This window comes from Panthera uncia, chromosome D1 (genome assembly GCF_023721935.1).
Source record: "Panthera uncia isolate 11264 chromosome D1, Puncia_PCG_1.0, whole genome shotgun sequence".
NCBI lineage: Eukaryota > Metazoa > Chordata > Mammalia > Carnivora > Felidae > Panthera > Panthera uncia.
In genome coordinates, this window is record NC_064808.1 from 58,297,106 (window position 1) to 58,316,495 (window position 19,390).

At 36.3% G+C, this 19,390-nt stretch overlaps 1 protein-coding gene across 4 annotated transcripts in view; it reads right to left on the minus strand.

Moving 5' to 3' along the window:
- RSF1 (remodeling and spacing factor 1) overlaps positions 1-19,390 on the minus strand; it is a 160,601-nt gene that overhangs the window by 54,877 nt on the left and 86,334 nt on the right. For all 4 annotated transcript variants that reach the window (XM_049619702.1, XM_049619696.1, XM_049619711.1 and 1 more), the window contains exons 3-5: positions 18,875-18,967; positions 18,233-18,438; positions 6,585-6,739 (exon numbers count right to left, since the gene is read on the minus strand). In XM_049619702.1, the coding sequence (XP_049475659.1) occupies positions 6,585-6,739; positions 18,233-18,438; positions 18,875-18,967 (454 nt within the window). The remainder of the gene's footprint in view (positions 1-6,584; positions 6,740-18,232; positions 18,439-18,874; positions 18,968-19,390) is intronic.

Here is a 19,390-nt window from a genome sequence, read left to right on the forward strand (position 1 = left end):
AACCTCATAGTGCAGAAAACTATTGCACTGTGTACATTCATTAAGCAAAAAAAAATTGATTCACCCAGAAGGCAGGCTTTAAGAGCTTATTCAGTTCAAATGGTTAATTACCATAACTGTGACATGTTTCACTTTAAATTTTTTATACAAAGAAACACTCAGGGGCACCTGGGTGGCTCAGTCGGTTAAGCATCCAACTTCAGCTCAGGTCATGATCTCACAGTCTGTGAGTTCGAGCCCCTCATTGGGCTCTGTGCTGACAGCTCAGAGCCTGGAGCCTGCTTCAGATTCTGTGTCTCCCTCTCTCTCTGCCCCTCCCCTGAAAAACATTTAAAACAAAATTCAAAGAAACACTCAGATAATAACACAGTGAAGTTCCATTCTTTTGTCTTTAAAATTGTGATGTGTTTACAAAATGTCATCACCACCAATTTAAGCTTTGTGTCAGACATTATGATCACAATGGTTAAAGAAGGATCAAATCTAGGTAACTTTTTCTTTCTTTCTTTCTTTCTTTCTCTCTCTCTCTTTCTTTCTTTCTTCTGCCTCCCTCCCTCCTTTTCTTCCTTCCTTCCTTCTTCCCTCCTTTCTTCTTTCTTCCTTCCTTCCTCCTTCCCCCCCCTCTTTCTTCCTCCCTCTTTTCCTCCTTCCTTCCTTCCTTCCTTCCTTCCTTCCTTCCTTCCTCTCTCTCTCTCTCCCTTTCTCTCTCTCTCTTTCCTTCTTTCTCTCTCTCCCTTTCTCCCTTTCTCTCTCTCTCTTTTTCTCTCTCTCTCTCTCTTTCTCTCTTTCTTTCTTTCTTTCTGTAGGCTCCATGCTGAAGCTCCAATACGGGGCTTGAACTCATGACCCAGAGATCAAGACCTGAGCAGGGACTGAGTCAGATGCTTAACTGACTGAGCTACTCAGGCACACCTATTTTTTTTTTTTTTTAAGTTTACTTATTTTGAGAGAGAGCGAGAGAGAGAGTGAGAGCAGCCATGAGCAGGGCTGAGAGAAAGGGAGAGAGAAAGAATCCCAAGCAGGCTCCACCTGAAGAGCTCTGAAGAGCTCCACCGATGCAGGGCCGGAACCCATCAACGGTAAGCTCATGAGGTGAGTCGAAATGAAGAGTTGGACACTTAACTGAATGAGCCACCCAGGTACCCCAGATTTTATTTTTAAGTAATCTTTACAAGTAACATGGGGTTAAGAGATCAAGGGTCACATGCCCCTCCAGGCAAGCCAGCCAGGTGCCCCTACATTTAGATTTAAAACTTAAAAAAAAAAAAAAAAATTAATAAATAAAACTTTTCTCTCAATGTACAAAAAAGCCATCTCCTAAATTTGGACTCACTAAGGAACCATATTCAAATAAACTCTTGTCATTTAAAAAGACTCATAGATGCTACAAATAAATCACTAATATTTGTATTATATTTGTATTATATGTACATTTGCATATTATTATCTGTGCTTTCATCAGCTATGATACAAAATTTAACAAATGACTTAACTTCTTGTCCGTTTGTTCTTAGTAGTCTATTCACTATGAGTTAAGAGTCTTTGCAACTGTACTTATGTATGCAAATACTCAGTCTAGTTGGACACATTTTTTGCTGGATCCAAACTCAACATTAAAAAAAAGGTTTTGGTACACATGTAGTATTTTTTCTTAAAAATATATAACTGCTCATCAACCAATTCAGATGGAATTGCTGAATCATTACATTGTACACCTGAAACTAATATTAACGCTATATGGTAACTGCACTGGAATGAAAAGAAAAGAAACAATCTCCATATATAACTGCTCATAATAGCATGAAAAAACACATCTTAAAATTTCAGTTCTCTCCGTCTTTCCCAATTTCTCGACCAGGTGTCTTTTCCATTACCCATCATATTACTGTGGATGGTTTCACAATACTACATGTATGGAGTGAATTATGCCCCTCCTTAAATTCATATGATAAAGCCCCAATCCCCAAATGTGGCTGTATTGGGAGACAGGGCCCTCAGTGAAGTAATTATTGTTAAATGATATCAAAAAGGTGGAGCCCTAATCCAAGAGGGCTGGTGCCCTTGTAAGAAAAGGGAAACACCAGATCACTCTCACCACACATACAAAATAGAAGAGGCCATGCGAGGGCACAGAAAGAAGGCAGCCATTTGTAAGCCAGGAAGGAAGCCCTCACCAGAAACTGAGTCAGCTGGCACCTCAATCGGGGACTTCTAGCCTCCCAAACTGTGAGAAAATAAATGTCTGCTGTTTAAGCCACCAAGCCTTATATTCTGTTATGGCAGACAGGGCAGACTAATACACTACACTAAGTTATGTTATTTTGCCATGTTGAATTTAAGCTTTATATCAGATACCATGTTAGTAATGGCTACAAGACAATCATCTGTAGCTTACTTTACCTATTATAACTGTAGGAATTTTCTTCATTGTTGCAAACAAGGAGATTCTCCCATTTTCCTTTCTCTTCTTTTGTGTTTTTCATTATTTGATAGACACATGAATATAATATTTTTTTCACTTTAACTATATCATAAGAAAGAAAAAATATAAGTACTCGGCTAAGCTGCTGAGACTAAGCCCAAGCTTAGGGGATGGAAGAGAGAACTAAGGTAAAGCAGAGAATGAGAATTCTAAGGAGGGTCAACCATTATTCAGGTACAGTCCATTGCTGATAGGCGAAAATAATGCTCCATAGTTACCAACTCTTCTAATTTCCAATTTTAAATGTTCACAGCAAATTCAAATTAAAAAATAAAAAAAGGACACAAATGAAAACATGTTTCCACAAAAATCTGTACATGGATGTTCACAGTAGCATTATTCATAACAGCCAAAAAGTGGAAACAAGTCAAATGTCCATCAACTAATAAATTAACAAATGTGGTATATCTATACAAGGAAATATTATTCATAATAAAGAATTAAGTGCTGATACATGCTACAACAAGGGTAGACCTTGAAAGTGAAAGAAGCAGCAGTTTTGCCACGCGAAAGAAGTCAGACACAAAAGGCCCTACGTCGTATGATTCCATTTATACGAAATGTTCAAACCACGCAAATCCACAGAGACAGAAAGTAGATTAGTGGCTTCTAGGGGTTAGGGGAAGATAAAAAATGGCAAGTGACTGCTTAATTAAGGTTACAGGGTTTCTTTATGGGATGATGGAAATGTTCTATAATTAGATGGTAGTTATGGTTGCACAACATTGTGAGTATACTAAAAACCACTGAATAGTACACTTCAAAATGGCAACTTTTACATTAATTAAAAACAAAACAAAAAACAAAGCAGCACTTGCTTTGGACAAACGAAAATAAACATGTTTTCAGGCCAAATCAGACTTGCATGCTGCCAATCTACAATTTCAACTCTCTATTAAAGATTCTCAAATGATATTCTTTTTATTTTTTTTTAATGTTTATTTATTTTTGAGACAGAGAGAGACAGAGCATGAACGGGGGAGGGTCAGAGAGAGAGGGAGACACAGAATCTGAAACAGGCTCCAGGCTCTGAGCTGTCAGCACAGAGCCCGACGCGGGGCTCGAACTCACAAACCGTGAGATCATGACCTGAGCCGAAGTCGGATGCTTAACCAACTGAGCCACCCAGGTGCCCCTCAAATGATATTCTTTACCCATTCTACATATAGGCAGAAGAGTATGACTGCAAAATTTAATAAAAGAAAGACTTTTTCCAATTAGCAGAAAAAAAACTAAAATAAAGGTTAGGATTTCCTTCAACTTTGTTTTTCCCCATAAAATTTCCTTTTTTAATTTTTTCATCCCTTCTAAATTAGAATACAGTATCTAACATGGAGTAAAAATATAGATTCAACTTCATGGCATCCTGTAAGTAACTTCCAGGTAGTATATCACCTAACAAAATATCCTGGGTCTTAAACAGAGAAGGACTTAAGTTATACCTAACACTTGCTTTGCAATCTATTATAGTCTGAGAATAACAGTCAACAAATTTTAAAGAGCTTCAAGCTCATACACTAGTAGTATGACTGACCCTAATGTGAGTGTGAAAAAAATGAGTGTCAGCAGAACTTAGAAAAAGGATCAAGATTAGGAGATTCTAGATGGCCCTGAAGAATAACTAGAATTTCCACACTGGAGGAACATTATCTCGAGATAAAAGCATGCTAAGACACAGAAAGAATGCCCAAGACACCAGGAGAAAATAAAGAAGTCTAGATAATCTGGAACCAGTGATCCTGTAAGAAAACAGTAGGAGACAACAGCAGAGAATAGTTTGAGGCCAGACTAGGAGATTCTGAATGGCAGTTTAAGAAATTCAGACTTTTTCAAAGGCAATTCTAATTACATTTGAAATTAAAAAACCAATTTAATTATTTAGTTAGTGAATGTTTTTGGACATATGATGCCATTTTTGGATCTTTTTTCTGCCTATTTTTATATGTAATGCATTTCTTCTTGGCATGTATATAAAAAGTAATTTTCCTAAGGTTAGACACAAAGCATGACAATTTAAAAAAGAAAAATCTATTTTAGTTGCAAGAGTAAGAGTAGCTGTTTTATTCTTTATTCATTTCCTGTTTATTTTTTCCTCCCTGATGTCTGATTTCCGAATATCCCCTTAGCCCCCCGCCCAAGGGGGGCTATATCTAATAGTTTGTTTTTATCTAATAGTAATAAAAATGACAAGCCCAGAATCCCATTTCTTTGGTCTTGGTTGGAACAGAACATAATTACACCTGAGAGGATAGAGTAAGAGATAGGGCTTTGGGGACTGAATAAAACTGTCTACTACAAATTATATGTTAGTGCAGCATCGAAAGTACAGGCACTCTGGACAAAGACCCGAACGACTGCCCAGGTGTGAATACTGGGTGCACCACTAACCGGTTATGTGACTCTGGGAAAGTCACTCAAACCTCTCCATATCTCGTGTCTCTCATCTGAAAACAACAACAATGAACTAATGTCATGCCTAACAGTTGTTGTGAAGATTATATGACTTACTATATGTAAATCACTGAGAACAGTACTTGACACATGGGCAGTGGTATGTGCCAGCTACTTTATCCACTTTTGTGTAAGCTTCACAAAGACAAGGATTTCAGTCTTTGTCTACTAAAATGGTGTTTGGAACACAGGTGTACAGTAAGCATTTCTTGTCAGATGCTTAATGAACTGAGCCACCCGGGGGGCCCCTCGTTGTGCTTTCTCTTAACTCTTGAGGGTGATAACATCAGCATTCACTAAGGAGTAGTGAAAGACTTTGTTGTATTTTTGAACAGACTTTGAAAGACTTTGTTGTATTTGAAACAAAACAGCTTTTTGAAAGACTGTTGTATTTAGACAAATACAAGGTTAGGAGGAAACTGCCTCTATAACCTTTTGCTATTCAAAGTGTGGTCCTTTGACCAGCATCATCAGTGTCACCTAGGTCCTTATTTAATATGGCAAATTGGCAGCCTCACATCAGATCAACTCAATCAGTGTCTGCACTATAAAAAGATCACCAGGTAAACAGCATGTCTATTAACATTTGAGAAGTACCGCCCTAGATCACTCTAGTTGAAGAGTATATGTGATACAAAGATCAGGGTTTAAATCTAGACTCTGACACTTTATTATCTATAGCAGTGAGGGCAAGTTTATAAACTTCCTAATTCCCTCAACTCTAAAATCGAAATAATAGTAGTAGTTACTTCAAGGAGCTGCCATGATGATGAAATGAAAATGTAACACACAGCATTTTGTGGGCTGCACTGTAACATGACTAGTGGGAATATAAAATGGTGCAGCACCTGTTAAAAACGGTATGGCAGATCCTCAAACTACCATATGATTCAGCAATTCCACTTCTAGGTATATACCCAAGAGAAGTGAAAGCAGGAACTCGAACAGATATTTGTACACCTGTGTTTGTAGCAGCACTATTCACAACAGCCGAAAGGTGGAAGAAACTCAACTGTCTACTGACAATGAATAAATAAAAACATGACACACATACACAGTGGATTATTACTCAGCCTGTCATTATGCTCGGTGAAATTAGCCAGTTACAAATGAACAAACAGTCTATGATTTCTTGAACACAAGATTCCTAGAGTCAGGGAAACTCAGAAAGTAAAATGGTGGATGCCAGGGGCTAGGGAGAGAGGTTAACAGGTACAGACTTTCAGATGGGGAGGATGACTCCGGAAACAGATGGTGGTGACAGATGCCCAACAACGTAGATGTACTTCATGACACAGAATTGTACACTTAAAATAAGTGGTTAAAATGACAAATTTTATGTTATGGTCACTTTACTCCAATGATAAAAAAGAGTTCACTAAGTATCTTTGCATTCTTAAAATAGTAAAAATGTTTTGATGATCTGAACATGTTTTATTTAAACTTTTTAAATGTTCAATATAAAAGATGATAGTACTCAATGGCTTTTTGCTTCTTATTTTTCATTAAAGAAAAGAAAAATCAACCTCCTTCTACAGGAAGACTTCAACTTTTCAAATTGAGAGAATTCTAATTAATACAGCTGGAAGCAGGAATAGAAGAAGAGAGAAGAAATTACAAAACAAAGCAAAACAAAACACACAAAAAAAACCTTGTTTAGGTGCTTCTTCCTCCTTTTTAGTCTCCTCATCCTCCAAGCTGGGACTTTCCCGGGAAGAGTTGTCCTGTTGGCTAGAGTTTTTCAGTAGCACAGGATCAATCTGTGCTTTCAGGAGGGCAAGAGTCTCAGCCAACTCGTTTCGATTTCTAAATAAGGGAAAAAACAAAACAGCATAAAATTCTTAATTCTGTTCTAAAGAGCTTTCAGAATAATACCTATTAGAAATTAAAATAAAAAGAAAAACACAATCAAGAACACCCAAAACCCTGGTACACCTCATCTTAATTAACTTGAATTTAAGTACTAGGAATTAATGCATATTAAATATACTATTCTGCAAAAGGAAGGAATCTATACTCTCTATTGATTAAAATGCCAATGCAAATCTCTTTGGCTGAAAAGAAGAGTAGGAACAAAATTAAAATTCAAAATCTGGTCATTTTTAAAAGTACTATGCAATCTCTAAGAAGTACAAAAGCATTGTCAAATTTCCCTGAAGAGGCATTTGTTTTAAATAAAATGATTCAAGTTAAAAAAAAATTTTTTTTTTTAACATTTATTTATTTTTGAGAGAGACAGAGACAGAGTGCGAGCTGGGGAGGGGCAGAGAGAAAGGGAGACACAGAATATGAAGCAGGCTCCAGGCTCTGAGCTGTCAGCAAAGGGCCCAATGTAGGACTGGAACTCATGAACTGCGAGATCGTGACCTGAGCCAAAGTCGGCTGCCTAACCGACTGAGCCACCCAGGTGTCCCAAAATGATTCAAGTTCTTGATTCATTTGTAAATAAGAAAGCTTTTCCATCTACAGAGAGAATAACATTTGATGCTGTTATAACATTATGATCCAGGTCTTTATGAATAATTACGGCAAAGTCAGCTCTTACAACACAGTTCAAAAACCTAAGAATGTAGGAAACTGGATGTTGTTCTGTTAATTATAGTTTGCAACTACAAGAAGAGACTTCAATTTCAAAAAAAAATACAAGAAAACCCTGGGGCACCTGGGGGGCTAAGTCGGTTGAACATCTGACTTCGGCTCAGGTCACAGTCTCACAGTTCATGAGTGCAAGCCCCACATCTGGCTCGCTGCTGTCAGTGAAGAGCCCACTTCAGATTCTTTGTCGCCCTCTCTGGCCCTCCCCCGTTTGTGCTCTCTCAAAAATAAATAAACACTTAAAAAAAAATACATGAAAATCCCAAATAAATAAGATTTAACCTATCAATTCTCTATTTTTACTACCCAGACCAGAACTGTGTGAGATGATTGATTTAAATGCTGCCTATAGACAAGAAAACTCACTTGGGTATTTCTCCTCCCCAGATAAGCAATGTGTAAAAGTGAAGAGAACAATGAAACCCTGGACTAAGAGTTGGAAAAGTCAGCTCTAGATCTGCCACTGAGTTGATCAATACCATGATCTTCCCATCTGTGTTGTCAAAGCAATGTGTATACATCTCTAATCCTACGTAGTTTGTATTCAAATGAAATTATTTCTGTTCTTATCTGCCATGCCATACATGTCTCTATCCTGTCCCCTTCTACCTCCATCCCAGCTTAACTCTGGTGACAGTAGGGACACTGACTTATAAAGTAGGCTCTTAAGGAAATATTTAATGAATGAATAGAATCCCTATTCCTAACCTAGATGACTGTGTCCCTGGACAAGTCATAGAGCTTCAAAAGGCCTCAGCTTCGTTATCTATAGAATAAAAGACAGGATTCGCTCAAATATTATTAAAACAGCCTCCTAAGGAAATAATAAAATTGCCACTGATGGGAATATTAAAATCTTGTCATTGTATATGGTAATAAACACACAAGTTTATACATATTATTGCATATGGGAATGAATTCACAGGTTACCACATTACAAAGTGAAGTTCTAGAATTATAAATTATCTAATAGTAGGAGGTCAGATTAAGATGCTCTTTCAGGATGCTGGCACTGCCTCCACATTACAAAAAGTAACTTAGAGATAAGTTAGAGATATTAAATAAATTTATTTTTGGCAAAGTTCACATTTCCTATAACTTCATTACACCAACCTGCTTCTAACCTAAGACTCTATCCACTTAATGTTATTACTTCTCTTAGTACACTGAGAATGCCACATGTATAAAGTGTCTCGACCTTCTTGTTATTTTTTGAAGTCATGCTGGGAACTGAATATATTAAGTTATTCACTGTATCTATTTTAAAAAGTTTCCAAACATAAGAAAAGAACCAATACTACCACAAAATCCATGTTAATTATTTGACTAAACAACAAAAAAACTTAGCAGAAAAATTCATTAAAGAACTCCATAATGGGGCACCTGGGTGTCTCACTCAGTTAAGCGTCTGACTTTGGCTCAGGTCATGATCTTGTGGTTCGTAGATTCGAACCTCACTCGGACTCTGTGCTAACAGTTCAGAGCCTGGAGCCTGCTTCAGATTCTCTGTCTCCCTCTCTCTCTGCTCCTCCTTCGCTCATACTGTCTCTCTCTCTCTCTGTCTCAAAAATGAACATTAAAAAAAAATTTTAATATTAAAAAAAAAAAAACGCCGTAAAAGCTTTTAACCCAACTACTGTGTTAAAATGCAAGCCTCATGTAGTCATAATTGTATGAAAACAGACAACTACCCACCTTTGGAGTTCTCCTATTTTGATCTAAAAATGAAATTTAGTATGATAAATAAGTTTTTTAAAAATCCCAAATTTGAGGATGCCTGGGTGGCTCAGTCAGTTGAACATCCCAACTGTTGATTTTGGCTCAGGTCATGATCTCACAGTCGTGGGATGGGAGTCCTTTATTCAGGCTACTTGCTGAGCATGGAGACTGCTTGGGATTCTCTCTCTTCCTCTCTTTGCCCCTCTCCAGTTCACATGTGTGTGCGCGCTCTCTCTCTCAAACATTTTTAAAAAATAAAAAATAAAAAAATCCCAAGTTTTGAACTAGTCAGAGGGGATTTTTATAAATAATCATATATTCAAATTATACCCCAAATTCTTATCACTATCTCCAGGAAATCTTAGACTAGACTATGGATGCCAACAATAATTCAATGGCTCTGTTCTTCCTTCCAGTGCTTGTTTTTCTCTAAAATGTTTCGTCACTCAGGTGTATCAGATATAACCCTACAGGGGCGCCTAAGTAACGCAGTTGGTTGAGCGACTGAGTTTGGCTCAGGTCATGATCTCACGGTTTGGGAGTTCGAGCCCTGCATCGAGCTTGCTGTTATCAGGACAGAGCCCACTCCTGATCCTCTGTCCCCCAATCACTCTGCCCCTCCCCTGCTAGCACGCTCTCTCTCTCTAAAATAAATAAAACACGAGATAAAAAAATAAAGATATGTCCCTCCAAAATACCATGCTCTCTTAGAATGTCAGGTTTGCATTTCTGTTCTCTTGGCTTGAATGTGTTTCCCATAGCTAACCCTAACTATTCTTTCAAAGACAAGCATAGAATGAATAAACAAATGTGGTATATCCATGCAAGCAATACTATTTAGCCATAAAAAGGAACACAGTAATGATTCTAAGTATATTAACGAACCCTGAAACCATTATGCTCTCTGAAAGAAGCCAGACACAATGGCCACAAATTATATGATTCTATGTATGTGAAATGTCTGGAATAGGCAAATTATAGAAACTGAAAGTGGACCGGCAGCTGCCATGGGCTTTGTAAAGGGAGAATATGGTGAATAAAACTGCTAATGTCCAGGGTAGGCAGTACAGGGTTGCTCTGCTGGGTGGGGAAAATGTCCTGGAGTTTGAAAGCTGTGATGGCTGCACAACTTTGTGAATATACTAAAAATCACCGAAACTGTATTAAAAACAAAATTAATCGTGGCTTAGGGGCACCTGGGTGGCTCAGTCGGTTAAGCATCTGACTCTGGCTCAGGACAGGATCTTGTGGTTCGTGAGTTTGAGCCCTGTGTCGGGCTCTGTGCTGACAGCTCAGAGCCTGGATCCCGCTTCAGATTCTGTGTCTTCCTCTCTCTGCCCCTCCCCTGCTCATGCTCTCTCTCTCAAAGAATAAATGAACATAAAAAAAAATTTTTTTTAATAAAAAAATTAATGGTGGTTTGGATAAGAACATAGCAATGAAGGGGATGAGGAATGATCAAACACTGGATACATTTTGCACAGACAGCTGTTTAGATTTGCTGATAGAGTGGATGTGAAGTGTGAGAAAAAAGACAAGTCAAGATTGTATCCCAAAGTTTTAGCTCCAAGCAGCTGAAAGGATGTGGCTGCTATTAACTGAGATGGGACAAAATGTTGAAGTGGAAAGGTTAGAAGCTCAGATTAACAGGCAGATTGATTTTGACGTAACAGATTCTAAACTCTTGTGTTTTACTATCTGTACCTTAAGTTAATTCAGACTTTGGTGAAATGGAGCATATCATCCTAATTATTATACTGTGAAAAATGATTTTTCCTAGTAGTCTAAGTCTAAGGTTTGCTCAGAGTTAGAATTAGTGGTAGGGATTAAACCTTTAAGAAGCAATTGAGCTGGTAGTACAGTACAATAAAAACTTAAAAAAAAAAAAAAAAGACAAAACAAAAACAAAGCCAAGCATAGGCATCATCTTCTCCCAAGTATGGGTTAGGTATCTGATTCCTAAATAGCACACCAGAATGATCTCCATAATGATCATAAATGATCACATTTATGATCCTATATTATCATTTACTATTTCCCTGTATCTTTCTCTCACAATTTGGAACTCCTTAAGAAACTACATCATGTCTTTGCATTTCCAGGGCACAGCACAGTGTGAATATAGCAACTCTGTAAATATATATAGTATAGGATTACAGGGTTCGGCAATATTCTACATTTTTTTCATCTGATTGCAAATTAATGAGGTGACAAAATAGGGAAGATAATGGAATGTGACAGTATTTCCTATGGGGGCCAAGAAACTGAAGGAAGGCATTAATGAGTAATATCAACAGTATTGATAACAGAACTTAACATCAGCGAGTGATTACTGTGTTCTGAGCACTACTCCAAGCACTTTACATGAACTAGTTCATATAATTCCAATATAACCTGATTATAGGTACTGTTGTTATTACCCCCATTTTATAGATGAAGAAAGTGAGGACACTGCAGAGATGTATAGTAATCTGCCTAAGGTTGCAGTTAGCATAGATTAAAGGCAGGACTGAATTATAGTCTGACTTCAGAGACCATCTTCTCAATCACTGTGCTATACTAGCAACATATGGTTTACAAATGTCTTTGACAGAGTCTGTAATTTTGGGTACATGAAAACTCAACCTGTTTAGAATTCAGGTTTTTGAAAATGATTGTCAAACCCTTTTAATTCTTAAAGCATTTTTATTGTATAATTTACATACTTTGAAATGAAAAGATTTTAAATGTTCAGTTAATCAGTTTTGACATTTTGATTGCTTTCAAGTTTTGGAAAGTATGAATAAAGCTGCTATAAACATTTGTGTGCAGGTTTTTATGTGAACATAACTCTTTAACTCCTTTGGGCAAATACCAAGGAGTATGGCTGCTGGATCATATGGTGTTTAATTAGGTAAGAAACCATCGACTGTCTTCCAAAGTAGCTATGCCATTGTGCATTCCCACCAGCAATGGCAGAAAGTTCCTGCTACTCCACATCCTTGTCAGCATTTGGTGTTGTCAGTGTTCTGGATTTTGGCCATTCTAATAGGCATATAGTAGTATCTCATTTTAATTTACATTTCACTGATGACATATGATGTGGACCACTTTTCATGTGTTTATCTGTTCAAATATATGTGTGTATTTGCCATCTGTATACCTTTGTTGTTCTTTATATATTTTGGATAACAGGCCTTTATCAAATACATCTTTGGTAAATATTTTCTCCCAGTCTGTGGCTTAGCTTTTTATTATATTGACAATGCCCTCCCAGAACGGAAATTTTTAATTATAATGAAGCCCAGCTCTTATCAATTCTTTCTTTCATGGATTGTACCTTTGGTATTGTACCAAAAAAGTTATCAGCAAACCCCAAATTGTCAATCTGCTTCTGTGCTATCTTCTTAGACACTTATAGTTTTGCATTTTATATGGGGATATGTAATTCATTTTTTTAATTTTTTTTTTTAACATTTATTTATTTTTGAGACAGAGAGAGACAAAGCATGAACGGGGGAGGGTCAGAGAGAGGGAGACACAGAATCTGAAACAGGCTTCAGGCTCTGAGCTGTCAGCACAGAGCCCAACGCAGGGCTCGAACTCACGGACCGCGAGATCAATGACCCAAGCCGAAGTCAGCCGCTTAACTGACTGAGCCACCCAGGCTCCCCGATGTGTAATTCATTTTGAGTTAATTTTTCTTAAGGGTGTAAAGTGTGTGTCTAGATTAAATGTTTTACATATGGATGTCCATTTTTTCCAACATCGTTTTTTCTCCATTGTATTGTCTTTGCTCCTTTGTGAAAGATCAGTTGACTATATTTATATGGATTTATTTCATAGCTCCCTATTCTGTTCCACTATATATTTGTCTAGTCTTTTTTTTTTTTTTAAGTAATCTCTACGTACAACATGGGGTTTGAACTCATGACCCCGAGATGAAGAGTCACATACTCCACCAACTGAGCCAGCCAGGCATCCTTATACTTGTCTGTTCTTTCACCAATACCACACTGTCTTAATTACTGTAGCTTTATAGTAAGTCGTGAAGTTGGGTAGTGTCAGTCTTAGAATTTTGTTTTTCTTCATTATTGTGTTGTCTATTTTGTGTTTCTTGCCTCTCCATATAAACTTTATTTTATGAGAGAGAGAGAGAGAGAGAGAGAGAGAGAGAGAGAGAGAGAGGCAGGTAGAGGGAGAGAGAATCTTAAGCACGTTCCACGCTCAGTGCGGAACCCGATGTGGGGCTCAATCCCACAACCCTGGGATCATGACCTGAGCCAAAATCAAGAGTCAGACGTTCAACCAACTGAGCCACCCAGGTGTCCCTCTTCATATAAATTTTAAAATAAGTTTGCCAATATCCACAAAATAACCTCAGAGATTTTGATTATGATTGCATTACATCTATAGATTTTAGGTTGGGAAAAATTGACGTTTTGGCAATATTAAATGCTCATATCCACAAATATGGAATATCTATTTATTTAGTTCTTTTTTGGTTCTATTTATTTAGTTCTTTTTTGGTTCTTTCATTAGAGTTTTATAGTTTTCCTCAGATAGATTTGTTTATATTTTGTTGTATTATACCAAAGTATTTCAATTTGGGGGGAGATAATATAAATGGTATTGTGTTTTTAAATTCAGATTTCACATATTCACTGATGGTATGGTATATAGGAAAGCAACTGACATTTTATATATTAATCTTGTATCTCGCTACCCTGCTATAATCACTTATAAGTTCCAGGAGAGTTTTTTGTTAACCCTTTCAGATTTCCTACATAGATGAGCATGTCATTTGCACATAAAGATGGTTTTCTTTTTTGTTTCCCAATCTATCTCTTACTTCCTTTTCTTACTGCATTAGCTAGGACTTTGAATACGATGTTGAAAAGGAATTTTTAAGGATTTTTACATCTAAGTTCATGAGAGATACTGGTCTACACTTTCTCTTTCCTGTAATGTCTTTGTCTGGTTTTGTTATTAGGGTAATGCTGGCCTTATAAAATGAATTAGGGATTATTCCCTCTCCTATCTTCTGAAAGAGACTGAAGGGAATTTAATTCCTTCCTTAAATGTTTGGTGGAATTCGCTAGTGAACCCATCTGGGCTTGTTGCTTTCTGCTTTAGAAGGTTATTAATCATTGATCCAATTTATTTAATAGATAGAGGCCTGTTCACATTGTCTACTTCTTCGTGTGAGAATTTTGGCAGATCATGTCTTTTAAGGAATTGGTCCATTTCATCTAAGTTATCAATTTGTGTGTACAGAGTTGTTCATGGTATTTCTTTATTATCCTTTTAATGTCCCTGGGATTTGTAGTAATGCCCCTTCTTTAATTTCGGATATCACTAATTTGTGTCCACTCTTTTTTTCTTAGTTAGCCTGGCTAGTGGCTTATCAATCTTGTTGATCTTTAAAAAAAAAAACAGCCTGTTTTATATGCAAAGTTTTTCCAAATATTGCTTTCACTGCAAATTTTCAACCACAAATTTTGACAAGTTGTACCTGCATTTTCATTTAATTCAAAATATTTAAAAATTTGTCTTAAGATTTCTTCTTTGACCCACATGTTATGTAGAAGTGTATTATTTAACATCTAAGTATGTGGAGATTTTAAAGCTCTCTTTCTATTACTGATTTCTAGTTCAATTCCATTTTGTGGTCTGAAAGCAGACACTGTATATTGCCTAGGTATTAAATTTTAAGAAGATCAAATATAGAAAATTCTTTTTTTATGGATCGCTATTTTTACAAAAACATATTCCATTTGATTTTTAAATTGCAAAGTTCAGTTTTAAAATTTATCAGGGGCTGACTTACAGGGATGCTTAGATGGCTCAGTCAGTTAAGCATCCAACTCTTGTTTTCAGGTCAGGTCATGATCTCACGGTTCATAAAACTGAGCCCTGTGTCAGGCTCCGTACTGATAGCGTGCTTGGGATTCTCTCTCCCCCTGTCTCTGCCCGTCCTTGGCCTGTGTGTGCACTCATTCTCTCTCTCTCTCTCAAAATAAAAATACACTTAAAAAAAAAAAAAGGCTGACTTACAGCTTGAAAAAACTCAGAATTCTAGGGGCGCCTGGGTGGCTCAGTCGGTTGAGTGACCGACTTCGGCTCAGGTCATGATCTCGCGGTCCGTGAGTTCAAGCCCCGCGTCGGGCTCTGTGCTGACAGCTCAGAGCCTGGAGCCTGTTTCAGATTCTGTGTCTCCCTCTCTCTCTGACCCTCCCCTGTTCATGCTCTGTCTCTCTCTCTCTCTCAAAAATAAATAAATGTTAAAAAAAAAAAAAAAAAAAAAAGAAAGTCTGATTTAAAAAAAAAAAAAAAGAAAAAACTCAGAATTCTAAAGACGAGCTAACTTTTGTCACATAACCTTGTTTTAAGACTGAGACAGAAACATATTTCCAACACCAGAAATCTCCATGAAAATTAGCAATACTTTGAAGAAATAGTTTTAAACAAAAGAAGCAGATTTTTCATGTCACTAGTAAAAATTATATTCACCAATGAAGAAAAATATCCAAGAGCGATCTATTAAATAAAAAAGTCAAAATTCTATTTGCTTTACTTGCTCTTCATTTATTATCTCAGTTTCTAAGTGAATTTCTTGCCGAAAAGATTACTGACTCCTTAAAAACTCCACTCATACAAGTTTAGAAAATGCTTCTGACAGCATCGATCAGTCTTCAGACAACAATTTCTCTGCAATATAAAAAAAGCAAATGTTCTCACTTCTGTAAGCACAGTTCTACTTCCCCATAATTTGTATCCACGGATCCTGGCTCAGTGCTTGAGAGAAATACTCTTACACAAATCAATCCTTTAAATGTTTAAAGATAATTATATCTCCCTAAATTTCTACTAAATCAAATATTTTTAGTTCATTCAATCATCTTCTTTGTGGTTCTTCCCATAAACCATTTATTCTACCATATTAATATTCTTCTTAGAGTTAGGCATCCACATCTAAATACTAGACTCCAGGAAGGATGTCATTACAGCCAACTGGGATAATGTCCTACACATTACTTTGGGTACATAATGTATTTTAATGACAATGAAGATCATAATTTTGGTGACAGTCAAGAATAACACAATGCTTTTCACATTCAACATTCACAAAAATAAGAGACCTATATGGACAAGACGGTTCACTACATTTGTCAAAATTAGTACTACTGCATCAAGTTAAAGGTAACTAAAATGCCTTGTGACAGAACATGTCAAGTATATGAAGTATAAACAGACCAAACTGAGGATTTACGGAAAACCATGGTACTTCCCCAGAAAATACATATATTATATAAAACTAAGAGCTATTATTTATAATATAAGGGATTTCACAGGTGCCTGAAGCCCATCTATAGATCCCAAAGCTACATTATTCATTAGTATAACCATAATTGCTCAGCATCGTACCTAATTACACAAGTAGATATGCAATATAAATTTATATATTCCTCACAATAACTTTACTATCATCCTCATTCTAAAGTGCAGAAAAGTGAATATCTAAGAAATTAAGTAATCTGCCTTCAGGTGGTAAGTAGAGGAACCCAGATTCAAGCACAGTTAGCTCTAACCGCATCATCTAAACACTTCTCTCACATCATCCATCAGGGTATAATCTACACTATACATTAGAAATTGCTTTAAGCATTATGACTGATCAGAAATAATAATAATGATTTTTCTTTGTCAGATTTTCTTCATCTACAAAGTAGAGAATATTTCTTAAACAACTATGCAAGGTGGATACAAGAAATAGTACAAGTGGTAGAACATCACGAACAGAACCTCATTCAACGTATCACAGGGAGAGATGGTAAGTGACTTTCATTTCAGGATTATTTGTTTAGTAAATTAACTATATGGAGAACCAGACTATATTATAGTATGATTGAAGGGAGCTTATAAAACAAGCCCCTACAAAGTCATTCAATTCACATTAATTCTCAAGGAATTGAAGTTGAGCTTCTCTGACCCAAACAAATATTCTAAATTTCCACAGATTCCCTCTTCAAAACACTAATAAATAATCACTAAACAAAAATCTGCTAAAACTCAAATGAGCAAAAACAGAGAGGAATAAAAGTCAAAGGAGTTTTTCCTAAGTCAGGTTATATATCCACTAGTTCTCCCTACTTTAGTTATAGATTTAGTTATAGATCCTGATAACTTTGAAATTAATATAAAATGTGGGTACTAGTGAAATAAATTCTAAATAATTAAGTTGCAAAAACAGAAAGTTAGAGACACAAGATTCTGAATAATGATCCCAGAGTCACTTATTAATCAAAAAATAAAGTTTTATTTTAAGGTTTTACATGAAATGTTTCCAAATATATCAATCAATACAAATAAGAGGGTACCTGGCTAGCTCAGCTGGTAAAGCAAGTGACTCTTGATCTCAGGGTTGTGGGTTCCAGCCCCACATTGGGTGTGGAGATTACTTACAAATAAAAGCTTTAAAAAATAAATACAAATAAGGAACAAAGATTTTTTTCCAAAGGACTACCAAACCCCCCCCCCCCAAAACCCACAATATTTGTCAGATTTCTTCAGAACCCTAATGAAGAAATGTATACATAGCAAAAATTAAAAATATACTAAAGTGCAAGATGAACTGGCCAAATGAAATAAATTATGCCTAATAGAAAACTATAGCTAGGTAAGAACCAAGTAATACTTTGCTTGTATTGTTGCCTAATGATGGGTTTTTCCGTGCATATTATTGCTACATTATTATTTGTCAGATTCCATCTTCCTGAAGCATAACGTACATGTGTTAATATGGACCACCATGCTAAATGTAGTTATTTATTTGACAAATAATTAAGTGCCTACTATGGGTATTGTGCTGGTCACTAGGCTAGGTCCCAACAACTCTCCAAACCCACAAAAAAAGGACCACCCCAGCCTAAGAGATAATAATCTTATAGAGAAGAGATTAAAGAAACACACAAGTAAACATGAAAAGACTTCAATAGAAGATACCTGACAATGCATTTCCATGAAGAGCCATCTTGATCGTCTTGTTCTTCTATGTACATTCTGACATTGTGATCTTGATCCAACTGGTACCAGTACATAAGGCCATCTTTGTCTCGGCCAATTGGCTGGAGACGCATGGTATCAGCATCTTCCTCATTGATAATGTTTTTGAATTTGAGATTGTCATCAAATTGACACTCGCAGAGGTACTGGAAAATAGTCATAACATGGCTTAAAATACTCTATAAATGTTTCTCCATCACAGTAAATGTGATATGCTTAACCACAGAACTGAGTCAGGAACAAGAGCAGAAAAAATACATGTAGTTTATCCATCTTTCCCTATCCTCTCCCCACTTTTGTAAACCTGTTTGGAATAACCAATTTAAAAAGATATATTTCAAGTTAACATTTTATTTTAGTATTTTATAAGTTTATAGGCTTATTGTAATCAATGACACAAAAATCATGTTATATTTCAAGAGCACTATGTTTGTATTAGTCTCCCAAATTTCTTATGTATAAAATTTCCTTATGTAAAAAATTTTCAATGATTCTTTCTGTTAAAGCTTTTATGCACATTATTCTTGAAATGGCTATCAGTGAATTAATTAAAATAATTGTAACAGATAATAAATTCATTACCTTTAAGAGCGCTAGTTTGCATTCAACACTCATTTCAAGATAGCCCTTCTTCTCCATCTCCCATGCCCAGGTGCTATTAAACTCTTGACATATCTGTAAGAGAAAGTTAATATCTTAATACATAAAATTTCTATTAACATTGGTATTTTGTTGTACAATTATGTTAACTGTTCTGTTTATATGTATTTATAATGGAACAAGTTTGTAACAAATACAATCCAAGCCAAATCAACCAGAAATGTTAACTACTGATTGACTGAATTAAAAAAAAATTTTTTAATGTTTATTTATTTTTGAGAGAGAAAGAGAGAGAGAGAGAGAGAGAGAGAGACAGAGTGCAAGCGGGGGAGAGGCAGAGAGAGCTGGAGACACAGAATCTGAAGCAGGCTCCAGGCTCTGAGCTGTCAGCATAGAGCCCAACATGGGGCTCTAACCACGAGCTGCGAGATCATGACCTGAGCTGAAGTTGGATGCTTAAATGACTGAGCCACCTAGGCGCCCAGATTAATGACTGAA